The sequence below is a fragment of the Pristiophorus japonicus genome, chromosome 18 (genome assembly GCF_044704955.1).
Source record: "Pristiophorus japonicus isolate sPriJap1 chromosome 18, sPriJap1.hap1, whole genome shotgun sequence".
Lineage (NCBI taxonomy): Eukaryota > Metazoa > Chordata > Chondrichthyes > Pristiophoridae > Pristiophorus > Pristiophorus japonicus.
Window position 1 is genome coordinate 106,165,951 of NC_091994.1, and position 20,082 is coordinate 106,186,032.

General features: G+C 48.3%; 1 protein-coding gene across 1 annotated transcript in view; it reads left to right on the forward strand.

The window, feature by feature from the left end:
- noc2l (NOC2-like nucleolar associated transcriptional repressor) overlaps positions 1 to 20,082 on the forward strand; it is a 233,678-nt gene that overhangs the window by 159,067 nt on the left and 54,529 nt on the right. The window contains exon 15 of the mRNA XM_070860484.1: positions 1,959 to 2,102. Coding sequence (XP_070716585.1) covers positions 1,959 to 2,102 — 144 coding nt within the window. The remainder of the gene's footprint in view (positions 1 to 1,958; positions 2,103 to 20,082) is intronic.

Genomic DNA, 20,082 nt, shown 5'->3' on the forward strand with positions numbered 1-20,082 from the left:
AACCTGTTATCTCCTGTTCTACAGACATTGTCTGGTCCCAGGCCTGCTAATTCTAAGGCCCTATTATAAAGACAGTGTCTTATCGACTCCAAAGACCAGTTAGTTGATTCTCATACTGTGTCAATTGCGTGAATGCTTTTTCTCACAGTTTTGCAAAGCTTGACACATTTTAGGCTTTATGACTATATACTTCTTTGATTAATATGAAAAAGGTAATCATAAAAAGATCTATAAAGGTTACGTATCAAAAATACATGTGGTGCAATGAATCGAGGTGCATGTGGCATGTGGAAGGTTAACACAAGGGCTTACAATCTGTTAGTCGGCACCAGGTATATTTTTGGTTAATACAGAGGTAATTTTATAAAATACATATCCAATATAGATTTAACCATGTAGTGGAATAGTCTTTCAATCTAGCTGGAAAGGATGAACAGGCTGGGTCTTTTTTCTCTTGAAAAGAGAAGGCTGAGGGGTGACCTAATAGAGATCTTTAAAAGTATGAAAGGTTTTGACAGAGAGAATGTTTCCACTTGTGGGGAGGAGCATAACTAGAGGTCATCGATATGAGATAGTCACCAAGAAATCCAATGGGGAATTCAGAAGAAACTTCTTTATCCAGAGAGTGGTGAGAATATGGAACTCGCTGCCACAGGGAGGGGTTGAAGTGAATAGTATCGATGCATTTAAGGGGAGGCCGGACAAGCGTATGAGGGAGAAGGGAATAGAGGGTTTTGCTGATCGAGTTAGATGAGGAAAGACAGGAGGAGGCTCAAGTGGAGCATAAACGCCGGCATGGACTGGTTGGGCCGAATGGCCTGGTTCTGTGCCGTATATCCCATGTAAAATATTGTGTGGCACCAGATGGATACGGTTTTTAATCGCAGAGAAGTTGATTTGAAAAGAGAAATTCAATTTTTGTTTGAAATTTCCATCTGCTTGTGTTGTGTGATCTTTGCTGGCCCCTGAACTCATGGACTGGGTGGAGCAAGTGGTTCATGCTCTGAGAGAATGGTATAGAATTGTTCCATGATGCGTGATCAGCGTTTGACGGCTGCCCCGTTTCTCTCTGTGCCAGGTCTTTTTGTACTGCGTGTTTGAAAAATTGTTACCACTTCCTAAAGTGTGCGCCAGAACAAATGCTAATCATTAATGCTTCATGCAGCACCCAAAACAGTAAACACACAGGGGCTAGACTTTGCATTGGTGTCCGGATCGGCCAAAAGTGGGCGATATTTCCAGCGTTGGCGTTTATATTGGTTTTTGTGATGGCCGGAATATTGCCCATTTTCAAACCCGCGAGTTTCCACTTTATAAATTTGGGAGTTGGCCGTAGCGATGTGAAATGGGCGTTTGCGGTTTTTTTCAGCCGCGCAAGGCCGGCGTCCATAGCAACGATCTTTTCCCGCGTATCAGGAGGTTAGGGGTCATCTGCACGTGCGCAGAAGAGGGAGAGGAGAAAGATGGTAGAGAGGTTGTGCTGTTTTGGAGAGCCTGTTGCAAGTTTTGACTTTTTCTTGCGATTATTTGAGATGGAATCAATTGAATTAACTGAAAGAAGGATGAGTGAGGAGGAGGAGGAGGAGTGGCGGAGGCGGGAGAAATGGAAGGGAGTAGGTGCGCAAAGCGCTTTAGTGAGGAGGCCATTGCTGCCTTAATGACGAAGCTAATGCAAAGTTTAGCCCATACTGTTTTTGGAGAGCTTGTAATTTTTTGCCACATCCAAAGCTTTCATGATGTGGGGGGGGAGGGGGAGGAGAGGGAGGGGTTGGTGGGGCAGCTATCGGGGGCAGAAACCCGCTGGGTGCAGAATGGTAGCATGGTCAGAAGTTGGCACTTTGTTTGTGCTGAGGACGCTTGCTGCTTGTGTCGCTGTGATTCGGGCACCGGACAGTTTTTCATTGAGTTGGTTTAAACAGCCGCGGTTTCGCTTGACTCGTGGTCCCTTCTTCTTGCAGTTGAAAACGTTTCTCAAGGAGTGCAAGGTGGCCAACTACTGCAAGCAGATCAGGCAGCTGCTGGACAAGGTGCAGGAAAACTCCACCGACCTCACCAAGAGGCGGCAGAAGGCCACCTTTGGCGTGGCGAATAAAGAGGCTGTGGTAAGTCAATGGTGTTGCTTTATTCGCTCCGGCACGCTGACGGCGGTGGGGGATGTTTGGATGCCGTGTCCTCGCTGGTCGGGAGTTGACGGAGAGTTGGTTTCTGCAATTCGGCGTGTGAAATGCAGCCACTGGTGTGGGTGGGACTGGGCGCAGTGAGGATGGACATACTGGGTGACCAATGGCGGAAGTGTGGGGGCGGGGCTTTTGGAGGCAAGAGGTCATGTGATGACACCTCCCGGAATATGCCCAACCAGAGTAGGTGACCCGACACTCCTTACAATTGCACTTCAACACCAGAATAGCACAATTGTAGTGCAAAGAAAAATGTCTGTATGTTAAAGTTAACACGTGGCGTACGATGTGAACCAAGACAAGTGATGCATCCAATTTTCATGTAGACACAGAATTTCTTGGCTTTTCTTGAACAATTGAACTGCACAACACAGGGAGCCTCTTATCAACAAAAGCAGACATTGATGAAGAGATGCAACACCGCCTCCAGTGCGCCAGTGCAGCCTTTGGCCGCCTGAGGAAAAGAGTGTTCGAAGACCAGGCCCTCAAATCTGCCACCAAGCTCATGATCTACAGGGCTGTAGTAATACCCGCCCTCCTGTATGGATCAGGGGCATGGACGATGTACAGAAGACACCTCAAGTCGCTGGAGATCTATCACCAACGGTGTTTCCGCAAGATCCTGCAAATCCCCTGGGAGGACAGGCGCACCAACATCAGTGTCCTCGACCAGGCTAACATCCCCAGCATTGACGCACTGACCACACTCGATCAGCTTCGCTGGGTAGGCCACATAGTTCGCATGCCAGACACGAGACTCCCTAAGCAATTGCTCTATGCGGAGATCCTTCACGGCAAACGAGCCAAAGGTGGGCAGCGGAAACGTTACAAGGCCACCATCAAAGCCTCCCTGGTAAAGTGCGACATCACCGCTGACACCTGGGAGTCCCTGGCCGAAGACCGCCCAAGGTGGAGAAAGTGCATCTGGGAGGGCGCTGAGCTCTTCGAATCTCAAAGCCATGAGCGTGAAGAGGTCAGGTGCACTCCCGCGCCCCTCCCCCGACGAATGTCTATCCCACAGCACTTTGCAAGTAACAGTGGTTTTTATGACAATAATTAGGGTTAGCTTTTCAACCTGTTCTCTATGAATGGGTGGGACGCTATCCCCTGGTGCCACGTACGTGGACTCCAGAGGATCGTCCTGTATGTGCTACTGAGCTATATAAATATGCAGATGATATTTTACATAAGAAACAGGAGCGGGAGTAGACTATACGGCCCCTCGAGCCCGCTCCGCTATTTAATACGATCATGGCTGATCCGATCATGGACTCTGGTCCACTTCCCTGCCCGCACCCCATAACCCCTTAATCCCTTAACGGTTAAGAAACTCTCTATTTCTGTCTTAAATTTATTCAATGTCCCAGCTTCCACAGCTCTCTGAGGCAGTAAATTCCACAGATTTACAACCTCCTGAGAAGAAATTTCTCCTCATCTCTGTTTTAAATGGGCGGCCCCTTATTCTAAGATTATGCCCCCTAGTTCTAGTCTTCCCCCATCAGTGGAAACATCCTCTCTGCATCCACCTTGTCAAGCCCCCTCATAATCTTATACGTTTCGATAAGATCACCTCTCATTCTTCTGAACTCCAATGAGTAGAGGCCCAACCTACTCAACCTTTTGTTGCCATCTTCTGTCCCCTTCCTTCATGGATCGCTCACCTCCTGCAGTCAGCAGACCTGCTCATACAAACTATTCCGATGGTTGTTGACTGACCTGGTGAAACAACTTTCCTCTTTTTTTTACTGTAGAAGACTAATTTCTTGGATGTAAGAGGTCTGAAATTAACCTGTGCTACACCTCCCGTTGCTGCCTCCGGGGGGGGGGGGGGGCGCTAACGGGTCGCGAAATTGCGTGGCGGTTAGGGGAGGCGTGGACACAATGGCACCCCCACCAGTAGCGTCCCGGTCCACTGCACCTCCACCGATTTAAAATCGTCGCCGTGCGCGCCCACCCCTTTTCGGCCCGCGGCGGAAATTGGCTAGCGCCCCCGTGAGACCATCGCGGGCAATGCCCGGTCACCTGTCACGGGGCGAACCTTAAAGGGGATGTGTGAACCGCCATCTTTTTCTCCCCTTTTCCCCCACCCCCCCCCCCCCCCCCCCCGTTACCGGTCGGGCCGTTTGCCGCTCCTTTCTCGGGGTCCCGTCCGCCATCGTCCACCGTGCAGTCCGGCGCTCCGTATCTGTGCCGGGCTGTGGCCAAAGCCCTGGTGGCCCAGTGGGGTCCTTCAAATGGCCTGCAAAGTTCACAGCGTCCCACATCTTTAATGGAAGCGGGGGGGATGGGGGGAGTTGAAACGCGGACCCAACCCCTGTAGCGCCCCTGAACCTGCTCCAAAGGGAAAGTAGAGCTTGCGTTATTGTGCTCCACTCCCTGTGAGGGGCAGTGGGGCAACCGAAACTTTCCTGGCCGGGGCGGGACTTCCTGGCCGGGCGCAGGAAGTCCCACCTCCCCTCGGTTGCCGCCCGCAAACGGGGCCTCACCGAATTTCGCCCCCAAAATCTTGTCAACTAAACACGTAATCTAAACCGACGCTGCAGTACGGTACTGAGGAAGTGCTACCCTTCGGCTTGTTTACATGGGTGGACTATTCAAGCCCAAACTTGCACTAGAGGTGACAGTGCCCCCTCCGGCACGAGTAGTACCTACACTAACGCTGGCGATGACTATTCTGCTCCTCGTGTCATGTTCATCCTTCCCTCGGCTGTTTCAGGGACATTGTCGACACAACATGGCCACCATATTTCCCTACGCCGCAAAAAGCCACATCCCGCCAAAAAAAAAACAGCCCGCGAGGTACGGTCGCGCTTGGTCTCATAGTCTCCTCAGCTCCGCCCTTCCTCCTCCGCATAGAAACATAGAAAATAGGTGCAGGAGTCGGCCATTCGGCCCTTCGAGCCTGCATCACTGGGAGCATCACTGGAAGTCCTACCCGTGTTGGTTGCTGGATGCAAAATGGCAGCTGGCAAGACTGACGTAAGAAACGAAATGGGAAAGATAAAGGCTGGCAGCGCAACTGGGGCTCAAACAGCACCAAACATTTACGCAGGCAAAGTGGGGCAGTGAGCAGATTGACCAATCCATCGACAACCCCCTTCAGGAGCAGCCTGTGCCTGTAGGCCAGGTGATCGACACCGGACTGTACCCGTCCCATATGGATAAACTGCACCGTGAATTTTAAGATAAAACTGCGCTACCCTCTCCGGCCCCCGTTCCCCCCTCCCAAAACATCATGAAATGCCACAACATTCTGTGAGAAGGAAGGATAGGCGAGAAGATTTAATGAGAGCAGAGTGGTTGAGTGTATTGAAGGGATTGATTCTCGGAATGTAACAGAAACACTGAGCAACAGTGGAATCTATAAAATCACCAGTGGAACAATTGCGCGCACGGTTTAATGAAAGGGCAGCGCCAGGCTCGGTAATGATGTTTAAGGGGATGAAAAGAGGAAGGCGGGGTGAGACATCTTTCAGTATAAATGGTCTCCGATACTTGCACGATACTGAAATGCCTTGTGTAACAATGAGCCTCCTGCCCGCAGCTGGTCTGTGGGGTAAATTTTGTTGGGCCTTGCGTGCTTGAGGGAGCCTCACTCACGCAGCAGGCACAGCGCACAATCAGCCGATCGCGGGCTCGCTGTCGCGGTTTTCCCAAGCGCGCTGGCTCCGGCCCCTGGGCCACAACTCGCAGAGATTGCCCCGATATCTCATTCTTCTGTCTCAATCCCGCGATGGCCTGCTCAAATCGGGGATCCACTCTGTTGCCGGCTGCTGCCACACCAGCAGGGAGCGGCTTCAGTTGGGAACGCACGGCCCACATCCACGGTCATTCTGGAATCCAGTACGTAAGAAATAAGAACATAAGAAATAGGAGCAGGAGTAGGCCATACGGCCCCTCGAGCCTGCTCAGCCATTCAATAAGATCATGGCTGATCCGATCATGGACTCGGGTCCACTTCCCTGCCTGCTCTCCATAACTCCTTATCCCCTTTACCGGTTAAGAAACTGTCTATCTATTTCTTAAATTTATTCAATGACCCAGCTTCCACAGCTCCCTGGGGTAGCGAATTCAGAGAGCTGTGGAAGCTGGGCCATTGAATAAATTCCAGAGCAGGAGTAGGCCAGCTGGCCCCTCGAGTCTGCTCTGCCATTCAATAAGATCACGGCTGAAACATATAAAATTCTGACGGGATTGGACAGGTTAGATGCAGGAAGAATGTTCCCGATGTTGGTGAAGCCCAGAATCAGGGGTCACAGTCTGTAAGGATAAGGGGTAAGCCATTTAGGACCGAGATGAGGAAAAACTTCTTCACTCAGAGAATTGTGAACCTGTGGAATTCTGTACCACAGAAAGTTGTTGAGGCCAGTTCGTTAGATATATTCAAAAGGGAGTTAGATGTATCCTTACGGCTAAAGGATCAAGGGGTATGGAGAGAAAGCAGGAATGGGGTACAAGTTGCATGATCAGCCATGACCATATTCAATGGTGGTGCGGGCTCGAAGGGCCGAATGGCCTACTCCTGCACCTATTTTCTATGTTTCTATGATCTGATCTTGTCTCCTCTTCACTTCCCCGCCCGCTTCCCATAACCCTTGACTGCCTTAGCGTTCAGAAATCTGTCTATTTCCACTCTAAATATATTGAATGACCCAGCCTCCACAGCTCTCTGGGGTAGGTAGGCAGCTCAGGTGGGAAGGCGCCAGGTCAGCATGGCGGTACCTGGCCAGTACTGGCGTTCCCTGCTTCAGGTGACTTCGGCTCCGAGTTCAGGCTGGTGCATGGCTTCGATTTTTGTGTTCTCAGTGCCTCTTGACAGAAGGCCAGGTGTCAAAATAGAGGTCCCGCTATTCTGTAGCTGAGGGAGGGAATGAAGATGCTTTATATTGAAACATAGAAAATAGGTGCAGGAGCAGGCCATTTGGCCCTTCGAGCCTGCACCACCATTCAATAAGATCATGGCTGATCATGCAACTTCAGTACCCCATTCCTGCTTTCTCTCCATACTCCTTGATCCCTTTAGCCGTAAGGGCCACATCTAACTCCCTTTTGACTATATCTAATGAACTGGCCTCAACAACTTCCTGTGGTAGAGAATTCCACAGGTTCACAATTCTCTTGAGTGAAGAAGTTTCTCCTCATCTCGGTTCTAAATGGCTTACCCCTTATCCTTAGACTGTGACCCCTGGTTCTGGACTTCCCCAACATCGGGAACATTCTTCCAGCATCTAACCTGTCCAGAATTTTATATGTTTCTATGAGATCCCCTCTCATTCTTCTAAATTCCAGTGAATATAAGCCTCGTCGATCCAGTCTTTCTTCATATGTCAGTCCTGCCATCCCAGGAATCAGTCTGGTGAAAGTGCCTTCCTTCAAATACTATCCTCCCTCCTTTAAGATTTGACAATAATGGCCGGTAAAATCTTCCATTGTGCATTGTTTCCTCTTTGTAAAGTGCACCACGTGTAGGTCTTACCATTGGTGGTGTCAGCTCTTAAATCAGCTAAAAAGAGCGTTGGCCAATGTGTCTGTGCTGTGGTCCTCTCCCGCCCAACATTGTGTGTGGAAATTGATTGCGCGGGTTGGCGACCATTTTGAGCACCGTAGTTTGGCCGAGGCAGACTTGGGAGGCGATTTGATTCCCGTTTTCTTTCCGAGAGGCAATGAAACAACTTCAGGTGTGTGCAGGAAAAAACAGCCAGAGTCTAAACATTTTTAGTCCGATTTCCATTATCTATCTTAGGGTATTCCTTTAAGAATATTATATGTACTGTATGGCAGGTTAAAATGTGAGGAATGGAAATGGTGAAATTGGTGCAGTCTCTAACTCTTCTGATGGTGCTTTATTTAAACATATGTGAGGACGTTCCATATTGCCACTGATCCACGCCATACTTCCAGGGGGTGCACGGACAGAGAGACCTGGGGTATGTGTGCCTAAATCGTTGAAGGTGGCAGAGCAGGTTGAGAAAGCGGATAAAAAGGCTTATAGGATCCTGGGCTTCATAAATAAAGGCATAGAGTATAAAAGCGTGGAAATTATGATGAACCTGTATGAAACACTGGTTCAGCCCCAACTGGAGTACTGCGTCCAATTCTGGGCACTGCACTTTAGGAAGGATGTGAAGGCCTGAGAGAGGATGCAGAAAAGATTTACGAGAATGGCTCCAGGGATGAGGGACTTCAGTTACGTGGATAGACTGGAGAAGCTGGGGTTGTTCTCCTTGGAGCAGAGAAGGTTGAGAGGAGATTTGATCGAGGTGTTCAAAATCATGAGGGGTCTGGACAGAGTAGATAGAGAGAAACTGTTCCCATTGGTGGAAGGGTCGAGAACCAGAGGGCACAGATTTAAGGCGATTGGCAAAAGAACCAAAAACGATGTAAGAAAAAACTTTTTTTACGCAGCGAGTGGTTGGGATCTGGAATGCGCTGCCTGAGAGGGTGGTGGAGGCAGATTCAATCAAAGCTTTCAAAAGGGAATTGGTAAGTATCTGAAGGGAACAAAAATTGCAGGGCTTATGGGGCAAGAGTGGGGGAGTGGGAATAATTTAGAGTCGGCATGGGCTCGACGGGCCGAATGGCCTTTTTCTGTGCTGTAACCATTCTATGATTCTTGAACTGGGAGTTATTTGGGAGTCCAAATATCAGTAAGACTCATAGAAACATTGAAATTAGGTGCAGGAGTAGGCCATTCGGCCCTTCAAGCCTGCACCACCATTCAATGAGTTCATGGCTGATCATTCAACCTCAGTACCTCTTTCCTGCTTTCTCTCCATACCCCTTGATTCCTTTGGCCGAAAGGGCCACATCTTACTCCCTTTTGAATATATCTAATGAACTGGCATCAACAACTCTCTGCGATAGAGAATTCCACAGGTTAACAACTCTCTGAGTGAAGAAGTTTAGAAACATAGAAACATAGAAAATAGGTGCAGGAGTAGACCATTTGGCCCTTCTAGCCTGCACCGCCATTCAATGAGTTCATGGCTGAACATTCAACTTCAGTACCCCATTCCTGCTTTCTCGCCATACCCCTTGATCCCCCTAGTAGTAAGGACCTCATCTAACTCCTTTTTGAATATATTTAGTGAATTGGCCTCAACAACTTTCTGTGGTAGAGAATTCCACAGGTTCACCACTCTCTGGGTGAAGAAGTTCCTCCTCATCTCGGTCCTAAATGGCCTACCCCTTATCCTTAGACTGTGACCCCTGGTTCTGGACTTCCCCAACATCGGGAACATTCTTCCTGCATCTAACCTGTCCAATCCCATCAGAATTTTCTATGTTTCTATGAGATTCCATCTCATTCTTCTAAATTCCACTGAATACAGGCCCAGTCAATCCAGTCTTTTGTCATATGTCAGTCCTGTCATCCCGGGAATCAGTCTGGTGAACCTTCGCTGCACTCCCTCAATAGCAAGAAAGTCCTTCCTCAGATTAGGAGACCAAAATTGTACACAATATTCAAGGTGTGGCCTCACCAAGGCCCTGTACAACTGCAGTAAGACCTCCCTGCTCCTATACTCTAATCCTCTCGCTATGAAGGCCAGCATGCCATTTTCCGCCTTCACTGCCTGCAGTACCTGCATGCCAACCTTCAATGACTGATGTACCATGACACCCAGGTCTTGTTGCACCTCCCCTTTTCCTAATCTGTCACCATTCAGATAATAGAGCAACTCAGGGCTGTCCGGTAGTCAAGAATCAGCCAACCAGGTAATGAAGAGCCCATTCGCTTTCTGATTGGGCGTGGGAGGGCGGTGCGTTGCGAGAATGGACATGTCGGGCGACCAATGGCCGGGGCGGGAGTGTGGAAGCAAGAGGTCATGTGTTGACACCTCCAGGAATACGTCCAATCAGAGTTGGCGACCCTACGCTTTGCACAATTGCACTTTAGCACGAGAATAGTGCAGTGTGTTTTCATATACACAAAACGGTGTCGTCTCCAATATACCATGAACAATGTCGTGGGAGAGTCACGAGTATTTCCTAAAAAATAATACATTGCGACTAGATTATGGGAGGGAATTTTAACTCTGATTTTTGTGGCTAGTTTCATGAATTGTTGAAATAAGCGGAGGCCCACCCATTATGGGCTTCCATTGTTCCCGGCCAGAATGGAGATGGTTGGATAATTGTCCCGTCAATCACCACACTGCTGTAAGGGACTGGGATTGACATTACGCACGATTTCTGTTTGCAATATTTCGTATAGACTCGTCCTAAACAGACTGTAGTTGAAATTTTCTTTTGTTTAGATATTGCTATAAAATTCACTGTTTGACTGCAAGTCCTGCTGGCCATAAGTCCTGCCCACCTCCATCGGCTGACATGATTGGGTCAGTAGACACTCCGCCCATTCCGCTCAAGTGCCTCTTGTACTCTGCACTTTTCCGTACATCTGGCAGGAGTGAATAGACTTCTCACTAAGGTTTATTCAATGAATTTGATTATACAGGTACAACGTCTGAAGTCCGGCAACTTCGGGACCAAGTCCGTGCCGGGTTTTGGATTTTGCCGGATTTCGGACCTCACTGTTGGCGCTCCTCGCCGCCCAAAGCCCTGAGTTTTTTTTTAACCGGTCTCCTCAACTCTCACCGCCCGATGTCGCCATCTTGGCTACCTCAAAAATGTCCGGTTCTGGGACAATTCCGGTTTGGGGAATTCCGGATTCGGAATGTTGTACCTTGAGACGGGTGGTGGTTGTGCATTTTGAATCCAGTCCGCAAGTTGTGCTGTGGTAATATGTTGAAGTTCAGAACGGGCCTCTTGTTGGAGGAGTTATGGAATAGCATTGGCATTGCAGCCAACGTCAGCTCATTTCTTCACCTTCCAGTTACAGAAAGAGGATATTTGAACAGGTATAAGGTGCCAAACACAAAGATGAACTAATTAGCTTACACAAAATAAATTGGGCAGATTGTGCCTGAGATGACAGAAGTAAACTTGCTCCTCAATAATGATTTATAACCAGCTCATGTCTGATGTTTGCAAAGTGGAAATGATTTATTAATGCGTTGCGTCATGCTGCAATAATTTATTGGGTTTGGAATGTACTTGTGCCTGGCGACCACCCACAGGCAAGTACAGGTGTGGCACTGTGCGTACCCAAGATCATCTCCGTCAGTTATTTACAAATTGTCAAATAAGATGTCGTTGATGAGCCCAGCAAAAGGCTACTGTGGTAACCTGGATTCCCCCACCATTCTTGTTAGTATCATGCAACATAAATACTGTGGCCTCAAGAGCGGGTCAGAGGCTGTGTATTCTGCGGCAAGTGTCTCTCCTCCTGACTCCCCAAAGCCTTTCCACCATCTACAAGTCACAAGTCAGGAGTGTGATGGAATACTCTCCACTTGCCTGGATGAGTGCAGCTCCAACAACACAAGAAGCTCGACACCATCCAGGACAAAGCAGCACACTTGATTGGCACCCCATCCCTCCACCACCGGCGCACCGTGGCTGCAGTGTGTACCATCCACAAGATGCACTGCAGCAACTCGCCAAGGCTTCTTCGGCAGCACCTCCCAAACCCGCGACCTCTACCACCTAGTAGGACAAGGGCAGCAGGTGCATGGGAACACCACCACCTCCACGTTCCCCTCCGAGTCACACACCATCCCGACTTGGAAATATCTCGGCCGTTCCTTCATCGTCGCTGGGTCAAAATCCTGGAACTCCCTCCCTAACAGCACTGTGGGAGCACCTTCACCACACGGACTGCAGCGGTTCAAGAAGGTGGCTCACCACCACCTTCTCAAGGGGCAATTAGGGATGGGCAATAAATTCCGGCATTGCCAGCGATGCCCACATCCCGGAAATAATGTTTTTTTAAACTAATAATACTTGTTTCATGCCAGGTAATACTGCTTTTCTTGTGACCTCTAGTAGAGTCATCATGGTGGTAGCTAAACATTTCTTAGTTTGCTTGTGTCTTGCAAACATGGTAGACTTGGGTTCGATCTATGTAATCACTGACCAGCGCACTCATTTGCCAGTCTCTGTAGAATAATGGCTAGTTAGGGATCCATTGCAAAGATGAATGTGGTTCCAAGGTATGGGGCCTGTCAGATTTTTGGGTTTCACTCCCCGTCCCTGATATTCTGTAGTAACCTTTTACACATCCTTTGGGTCTCGGACATATCTTTTATTTCTTTTGGTATTGTCTCCTTTTTGTCTTGCACCATTATCACTTCTGGCATTTAATCACCTCCTGTCCTCCACTAAAGAACATAAGGATTAGGAGGAGGACTTGGTCATACGGCCCTTGAGCCTATTCGATAAGATCATGGACGATCTCATGTCAGTCGTGGCTCAGTGGGGCGATCTCAGCCTTGAATATACTCAACGACTGAGCCTCCACAGCCCTCTGGGGTAGAGAATTCCAAAGATTCACCACCCTCTGAGTGTAGGAATTTCTCCTCATCTCAGTCCTAAATGGCCGACCCCTTATCCTGAGACTGTGCCCCCTGGTTCTAAACACTCCAGCCAGGGGGAAACAACCTCTCAGCATCTACCCTGCCAATCCCCTTCAGAATCTTGTATGTTTCAATGAGATCACCTCTCATTCTTCTAAACCCCAGAGAGTATTGGCCCTTGAATGCATTGACACTTGAACACAGCACGTAAACACGTTCAATTGTTTCCGCAGAAATATTATAAAACTGCATTAAAATCACTCAAAAACATCCAATAATCACTATAATGCTTTCTCAGCCACTTAATTATCATCGACTAGAATCCTGATTAAATATGGCATATACTTGAATACAAGGTAGAAATGATTCCATTCAATATGGTTCTGAAAGGTTTCTGCATCCAGGTACTTGTCCGAAAACCATCACAAATGGCTTAGACAACAGTGGTTATATAATTATTTGGAGAAAGTCAAAAGATAGGGAAACGGGTGGAGTAAAACTTGCCATTTCGAAATTCTTGACCGCATGTTTAGAAACACAGTTGAGAAAAATCTTGAAAGAGAGAAAAACTGACCTGCATTTCTATAGCGCCTTTCACAACCACCGGTCGTCTCAAAACGCTTTACAGAAAATGAAGTACTTTTTGAAGTGTAGTCACTGTTGTAATGTGGGAAACGCGGCAGCCAATTTGCAGACAGCAATCTCCCACAAACAGCAATGTGATAATTATCAGAAAATCTTTTTTTTTTTTTTAGTGATGTTGATTGAGGGAGAGATATTGACCAGAACACCGGGGATAACTCCCCCTGCTCTTCTTCGAAATAGTGCCTTGGGATCTTTCAAGTTCACCTGAGAGGGCAGATGGGACATCGGTTTAACGTTTCCTCTGAAAGACGGCACCTCCGACAGTGCGGCACTCCCTCAGCACTGCACTGGGAGTGTCAGCCTAGATTGTTGTGCTCAGGTCCCTGGAGTGGGACTTGAACCCACGACCTTCTGACTCAGAGGCGAGGGTGCTGCCCACTGAGCCACGGCTGATACTCAAGCGGAACTTCAACGCACCAAAACTGACTTTTTAAAAATGGAAAGTTGATCGTTTCCCATCAAAATGTTTAAGGGGAAGCTCAATAAACATATGAGGAATAGAAGGTTATGCTGGTGGGGTGGAAGGTGGCTCGTGTGCAGCATAAACAGCGACATTTTGTGTCATTCGATGTCATCATTATCATAGGCAGTCCCTCGGAATCGAGGAAGACTTGCTTTCACTCCTGAAGTGAGTTCTTTGGTGGCTGAATAGTCCGATACGAGGACCACAGACTCTGTCACAGGTGGGACAGATGTATGTACAAACATTTTAGCTGTACAGTTGGACTCACTATTAAAACTCTGCAACTGAGTATGTTTAAGTGGACTGTATCAAAGGGGACATAATCTGAAAATTAGAGCTAGGTCATTTAGGAGGGAAATCGGGAAGCAGTTTTTCCCCACACGCACTAGCAGAAATCCTCAATTCTCTGCCCCAATGGGATCGTGGATGCTGGGACAATTGGAGCTTTTCGGACTGAGATTGATCTTTTGTTAGATTAGGCAATCAAGGGATTATGGAGCTACGGCAGTTAAATGGAATGAACATACAGACAGGTCAGCCATGATCTGATTGAATGGCAGAGCAGACTCGAGGGGCTGAATGGCCCTCCCTCCTGTTCCTGTTAGCAGCCCATCAGTCTGGAGTACGCCAGAGTCTTTTACCGTAACGGGCCTGTAAGCAATCGGATTATGCCTGAAAGCGCGGACAGCAATGCAAGGACTGCCCAAGTGTGGGTATTATGGAGAGGAGCATTGGGCTGGGTGTATAACACATGCCTGATCCGCTAGTGTTGCACCCCCGTCAAAGTTGAATTTTAATCCCTTTGTATAACAGGCTGGGACTCTGCTCTCAAAAAGAGAAGGCTGTGGGGTGGCCTAATCAAGGTCTTTAAAATTATGAAAGGGTTTGATAGGGTAGACGTAGAGAAGATGTTTCCACTTGTGGAGGAGACCAGAACTAGGGGCCATAAATATAAGATAAATATTAGCCAGGACACCGGGGATAACTCCGCTGCTCTTCTTCGAAGTAGTGTCGTGGGATCTTTTACGTCCATCTGAGAGAGCAGACAGGGCCTCGGTTTAACGTCTCATCCGAAAGACAGCACCTCCAACAGTGCAGCGCTCCCTCAGCACTGCACTGGGAGTTTCAGCCTAGATTTATGAGCTCAAGTCCCTGGAGTGGAACTTTGAACCCTCGACCTTCTGACTCAGCGGCCAGGGTGCCTCCAATAAATCCAATCGTGAATTAAGGAAAAAGTTCTTTATCCAGAGAGCGGTGAGAATGGGGAACTCGCTACCACAGGGAGTGGTTGAGGCAAATAGCGTAGTTGCATTTAAAGTGAAGCAAGATAATCACATGAGGGAGAAAGGAATAGAAGAATATGCTGACAGGGTGAGATGAATTAAGGTGGGAGGAGGTTTGTGTGGAGCATAAACACCGGCATAGATCTGTTGGGCTGAATGGCCGGTTTCTGTGCTGTAAATACTATGTAATACTATACAGGTTGAACCTCCCTTATCCAGAACCACCCCTCGTCCAGAACCATTCCCGGCCATCGGGTGGCGCAAGCGCAGAACTCCGACATGAACAAATTGAAGTCTTACCTCGCTGCCGACTCCCGCAATCGCTGACCTGACCCCGCGATCCCCCCCCCCCCCCCCCCTAAATGATCTCTCTGTCGCACTCCCAGCCCCAAGCCAGCCAGCCCCGATATCCCCTTGCTCAGTACCTGTACCATCCAATTTAACGTGACCACCCCTCGTCCGGAAAAATCCCTTATCCGGAACAGGCCAGGTCCCGAGGATTCCGGATCAGGGAAGTTCAACCTGTACTATGTAACAGAACTGCAGATTGACAGCTCAATCACAGCATGGAAAAAATGTGATAAGTCCCCATGTCACAAATGCAGATCGAGTCTCTCAAGCGTGCTTTATTTCAGTCTGACTGCACAGTGACAGAAGCCATGCTCAGCCATGCCTCACACAGGAACGTTTTGATATTGCTTTATTTTTAATATTTATTACTTTAGATGTATGGAGTAGTGTGAATTTTAAAATTGACTTCCGTTAGCTGTGACTCGTGTACTCTTTTCTTTTCTTGGTGTTGGAGGAGAAAATAAACATCAGACGGTCGGCCAATGGCCTGTGGTTTTGTGGGGAGATGCTGTCATTAACTGATCAGAAATAGGATCAATTTAGTTTTGGTCTCTTGGGGAATCGAGGGATATGGGGATCAGGCGGGAAAGTGGAGTTGAGGTCGATGATCAGCCGTGATCTCATTGAATGGCGGAGCAGGCTCAAGGGGCCGAATGGCCGACTCCTGCTCCTAATTCTTATGTTCATTGCTGTTCAAAATTCCGGCCCACTTTCGCCTTTCTGGGCAGATTGTCGGAATATTTATTCTTTTGCCCCCCCTCCCTCCACCCCTGAAAAATGATCTGCAATTTTAGGTGCTCACCGCAGTGCAAGTAATGCTCCTCTGTGCTACACCTTCAGGTGAAGCAGCTTTTCGACCGTAAGGTCAGAGCATTCTTACTGCTCAAAGCTGTGCCACATGTTGAAGCAGATGTTTCCATTTGAGAACCACATGTTGTTACAGACGTTTCAACGGAGCATAATGGTGGGGGCGTGACATTCTCGTACAGGTTTGCGCTAGATGGTTTCTCACTGGTTTTTTGGTGACATACGTGAACCAGTGGGTGTGAGGAAAACGTCATACGGTATCCACTTCAACTAAAGAAAAAATGCCCAACATTAAAACTGAGTCGTGTCCAAAAAGTTTGAGCTATATAACAGTAGAGTTAGCTACCTCTACAAGAAGAAAGAAAGACTTGCATTTATTAAAGTCTTTCACCACGTCCCAAAGCACTTTACAGTCAATGAAGTACTTTTGGAGTGTAATCGCTGTTGTAATGCGGGAAACGCGCTAGCCAATTTGCGCACAGCACAAACAGCAACGTGATAATGACCCGATCATCTGTTCTTGTTGTGTTAATTGAGGGATAAATTTTGGCCCCAGGACACCGGTGGAGAACTCCCCTGCTCTTCTTCGAAATAGTGCCGTGGGATCTTGCTAACGCCCACAGTGATCAAGAAAGCTTATCTTGTGGGCCAAGGGGAAGAATGGCGAGAGAGGCGCAGGTTAAGGAAGGAGAGTTACTCGGAGAACGTGTCGGCAATAAAGGTCATCCGGACACCAGCAGTTCCTCCAGGGCCACGAGCATCATGGGTCCTTCGGGCATGGAGTTGCTGCACTTCAAGTGCCGCGCTGTCACTTCCAGGGACCTGCAGATCACCACGTTTCTTCTGCTGCTCGGAGAGCCCAGCACGGACACAGTCTCAAATTGGCAACGGCGACGACTAGGCACACAAGTCATCATCATAGGCAGTCCCTCGGAATCGAGGAAGACTTGCTTCCACTCTTCGAATGAGTCCTTAGGTGGCTGAACAGCCCAATACGAGAACCACAATCCCTGTCACAGGTGGGACAGACAGTCGTTGAGGAAAAGGGTGGGTGGGACAGGTTTGCCGCACGCTCTTTCCGCTGCCTGAGCTTGATTTCTGCATGCTCTCGGCAATGAGACTCGAGGTGCTCAGCGCCCTCCCGGATGCACTTCCTCCATTTAGGGCAGTCTTTGTCCGGGGACTTCCAGATGTCGGTGGGGTTGTTGCACTTTATCAGGGAGGCTTTGAGGGTGTCCTTGTAACGCTTCCTCTGCCCACTTTTGGCTCGTTTGCCGTGTAGGAGTTCCGAGTAGAGCGCTTGCTTTGGGAGTCTCGTGTCTGGAAAGTACCGAGTGGAAAAACACTGTCGAAATATAGCGTGTCATCTAAGTGGTAGAATGTTGTGATGTGATTCTCCTTCATTTGGAGTGCGTACGTGGAAATGCAGCCTTTTTCCTATTTCCAAAGATGATTTTTTTTCCCCTGACCAGATTTCCACAACACAAAGAAAATAGAATTTGTAAAAACTTGAAATGCAATAAGCATCTGGATGTATCCTAAACGCTTCCAGAAATGTGTGTGTCCGGCACAGAGTCTGTGTGTCCGTATCTGCAGACAGTGAATGTTGGGAAAGGGGAAGGATGTCAAAGTCTGTGTGTAAACCTCCAGATTTGAAATAGGTTTGAGAACTCGTGAAGTAATGATGGTTGGATCACGTGGTCTTTAATAAGCTTTTCCTCTGATAGATTTTGATCTAACAACCTCCTTTTGAATAATCCATAACTATAATTGAGCTATTACGAGAATTTACAAAAAAAATCTAATTATGCAGAAAGATCCCACAGACCGCAGCGAGATTAATCACCAGTTAATCTATTCTGTTTGGAAAAGAAAGACTTGGATTTATATAGTGCCTTTCACAACCACCGGACGTCTCAAAGCGCTTTGCAGCCAATGAAGTACTTTTGGAGTGTAGTCACTGTTGTAATGTGGGAAAAAGGGTAAACTTTGGCCAGGACACTGGGAGAACTCTCCTTTGTGTCTTCGAATAGTGTTACTAGATCCAGTGTGAACTTTTTTTCGCCCAAGTTGCTGAACAAAGGTACCAGCGAGGATACTCATCGTCATCATCATCATCATCATAGGCAGTCCCTTGGAATCGAGGAAGACATGCTTCCACTCCTGAAGTGAGTTCTTTGGTGGCTGAACAGTCCAACACGAGAGCCACAGACTCGCTCACAGGTGGGACAGATAGTCGTTGAGGGAAAGGGTGGGTGGGGAGTCTGGTTTGCCGCATGCTCTTTCCGTTGCCTGCGCTTGATTTCTGCATGCTCTCGGCGATGAGACTCGAGGTGCTCAGTGCCCTCCCGGATGCACTTCCTCCACTTAGGGCGGTCTTGGGCCAGGGACTCCCAGGTGTCAGTGGGGATGTCGCACTGTTCCAGGGACAACTGCATGTGCTTTAGGATTCAGGGATATGGTAGAAAGGGGATTGAGATTCATGTAAAAAAGCTTTGGTCTATTGGTTTTTTTCTGTTTTTAAAGCCATGTTATTCTAAGTAGCGTGATTTCTCTCTTTAATTAGTTGTTCTGATGTAGCATTTCGATAATTGAAGCATCAGTGTAAAATATGGATTGCCTTCTGGGCTGGAAATCCATATCCATGCCTTGAGAACATAAGAAATAGGAGCAGGAGTCGGCCATTTGGCCCCTAGAGCCTGCTCCGCCATTCAATAAGATCATGGCTGATCTGATCTTGGTCTCAACTCCACTTCCCCGCCCACTCCCCATAACTCTTGAAACACTTTTCGTTCAAAAATCTGTCTATCTCCACCTTAAGTATATTCAATGACCCAGCCTCCACAGCTCTCTGGAGCAGAGAATTCCACAGACTTACAATCCTCTGACAGAAGAAATTCCTCCTCATTTCCGTTTTAAATGGGCGGCCCCTTATTCTGAAACAATGCCTGCGAGAGTTCTAGATTTCCCCAGGTGGGGAAACATCCTCTCTGCGTCTACCCTGTCACGTCCCCTCAGAATCTTATACGTTCCAATAAGATCACCTCTCATTCTTCTAAACTCCAGTGAGTATAGGCCCAACCTGCTCAACCTTTCTTCATATGACAACTCCTTTATCTCAGGAATCAACCTCGTGAACCTTCTCTGAACTGCCTCCAATGCAATCACTTTATCACTTCCAGACTCAACTATTCCAGTGCTCTCCTGGCCTGCATCCAATCCTTCACCCTCCCTGATCTTGAGCTCAGACAAAACTCGACTGCCATATTCTATCATGCAACATAGTCCCACTCAACCATCACCCTTGTGCTCGCTGACCTACATTGGCTCCTAGTCTCCCAATGCCTCGAATTTAAAATTCTCATCCTTGTGTTCAGATACTTCCCTGGCCTCGCCCCTTCCTATCTCTATAATCTTCTCCGGCCCTGAGAACATCTCCCGCTCCCTTTGGTCCACCATTGGTGGCCATATCTTCAGCCATCTAGGCCCTAAGCTCTGGTGCACTTTCCATACCTCGGGAGCCCATTATCAGCAAAGGCAGACAGCGACGACGAGGTCCAACACCGCCTCCAGTGTGCCAGCGCAGCCTTCGGCCGCCTGAGGAAAAGAGTGTTCGAAGATCAGGCCCTCAGATCTGGCACCAAGCTTATGGTCTGCAGGGCTGTAGTGATACCCGCCCTCCTGTATGGCTGAGACGTGGACCATACACAGTAGACACCTCAAATCGCTGGAGAAATACCACCGACGATGTCTCCGCAAGATCCTGCAAAATCCCCTGGGAGGACAGACGCATCAACGTCAGTGTTCTCGGGCGGGCCACATTGTTCTCAGCATGCAGAAAACAAGCGCAGACAGCGGGAAGGAGCGTGCGTGCAAACCAGACTCCCCATCCACCCTTTCCTTCAACCACTGTCTGTCCCACCTGTGACAGAGACTGT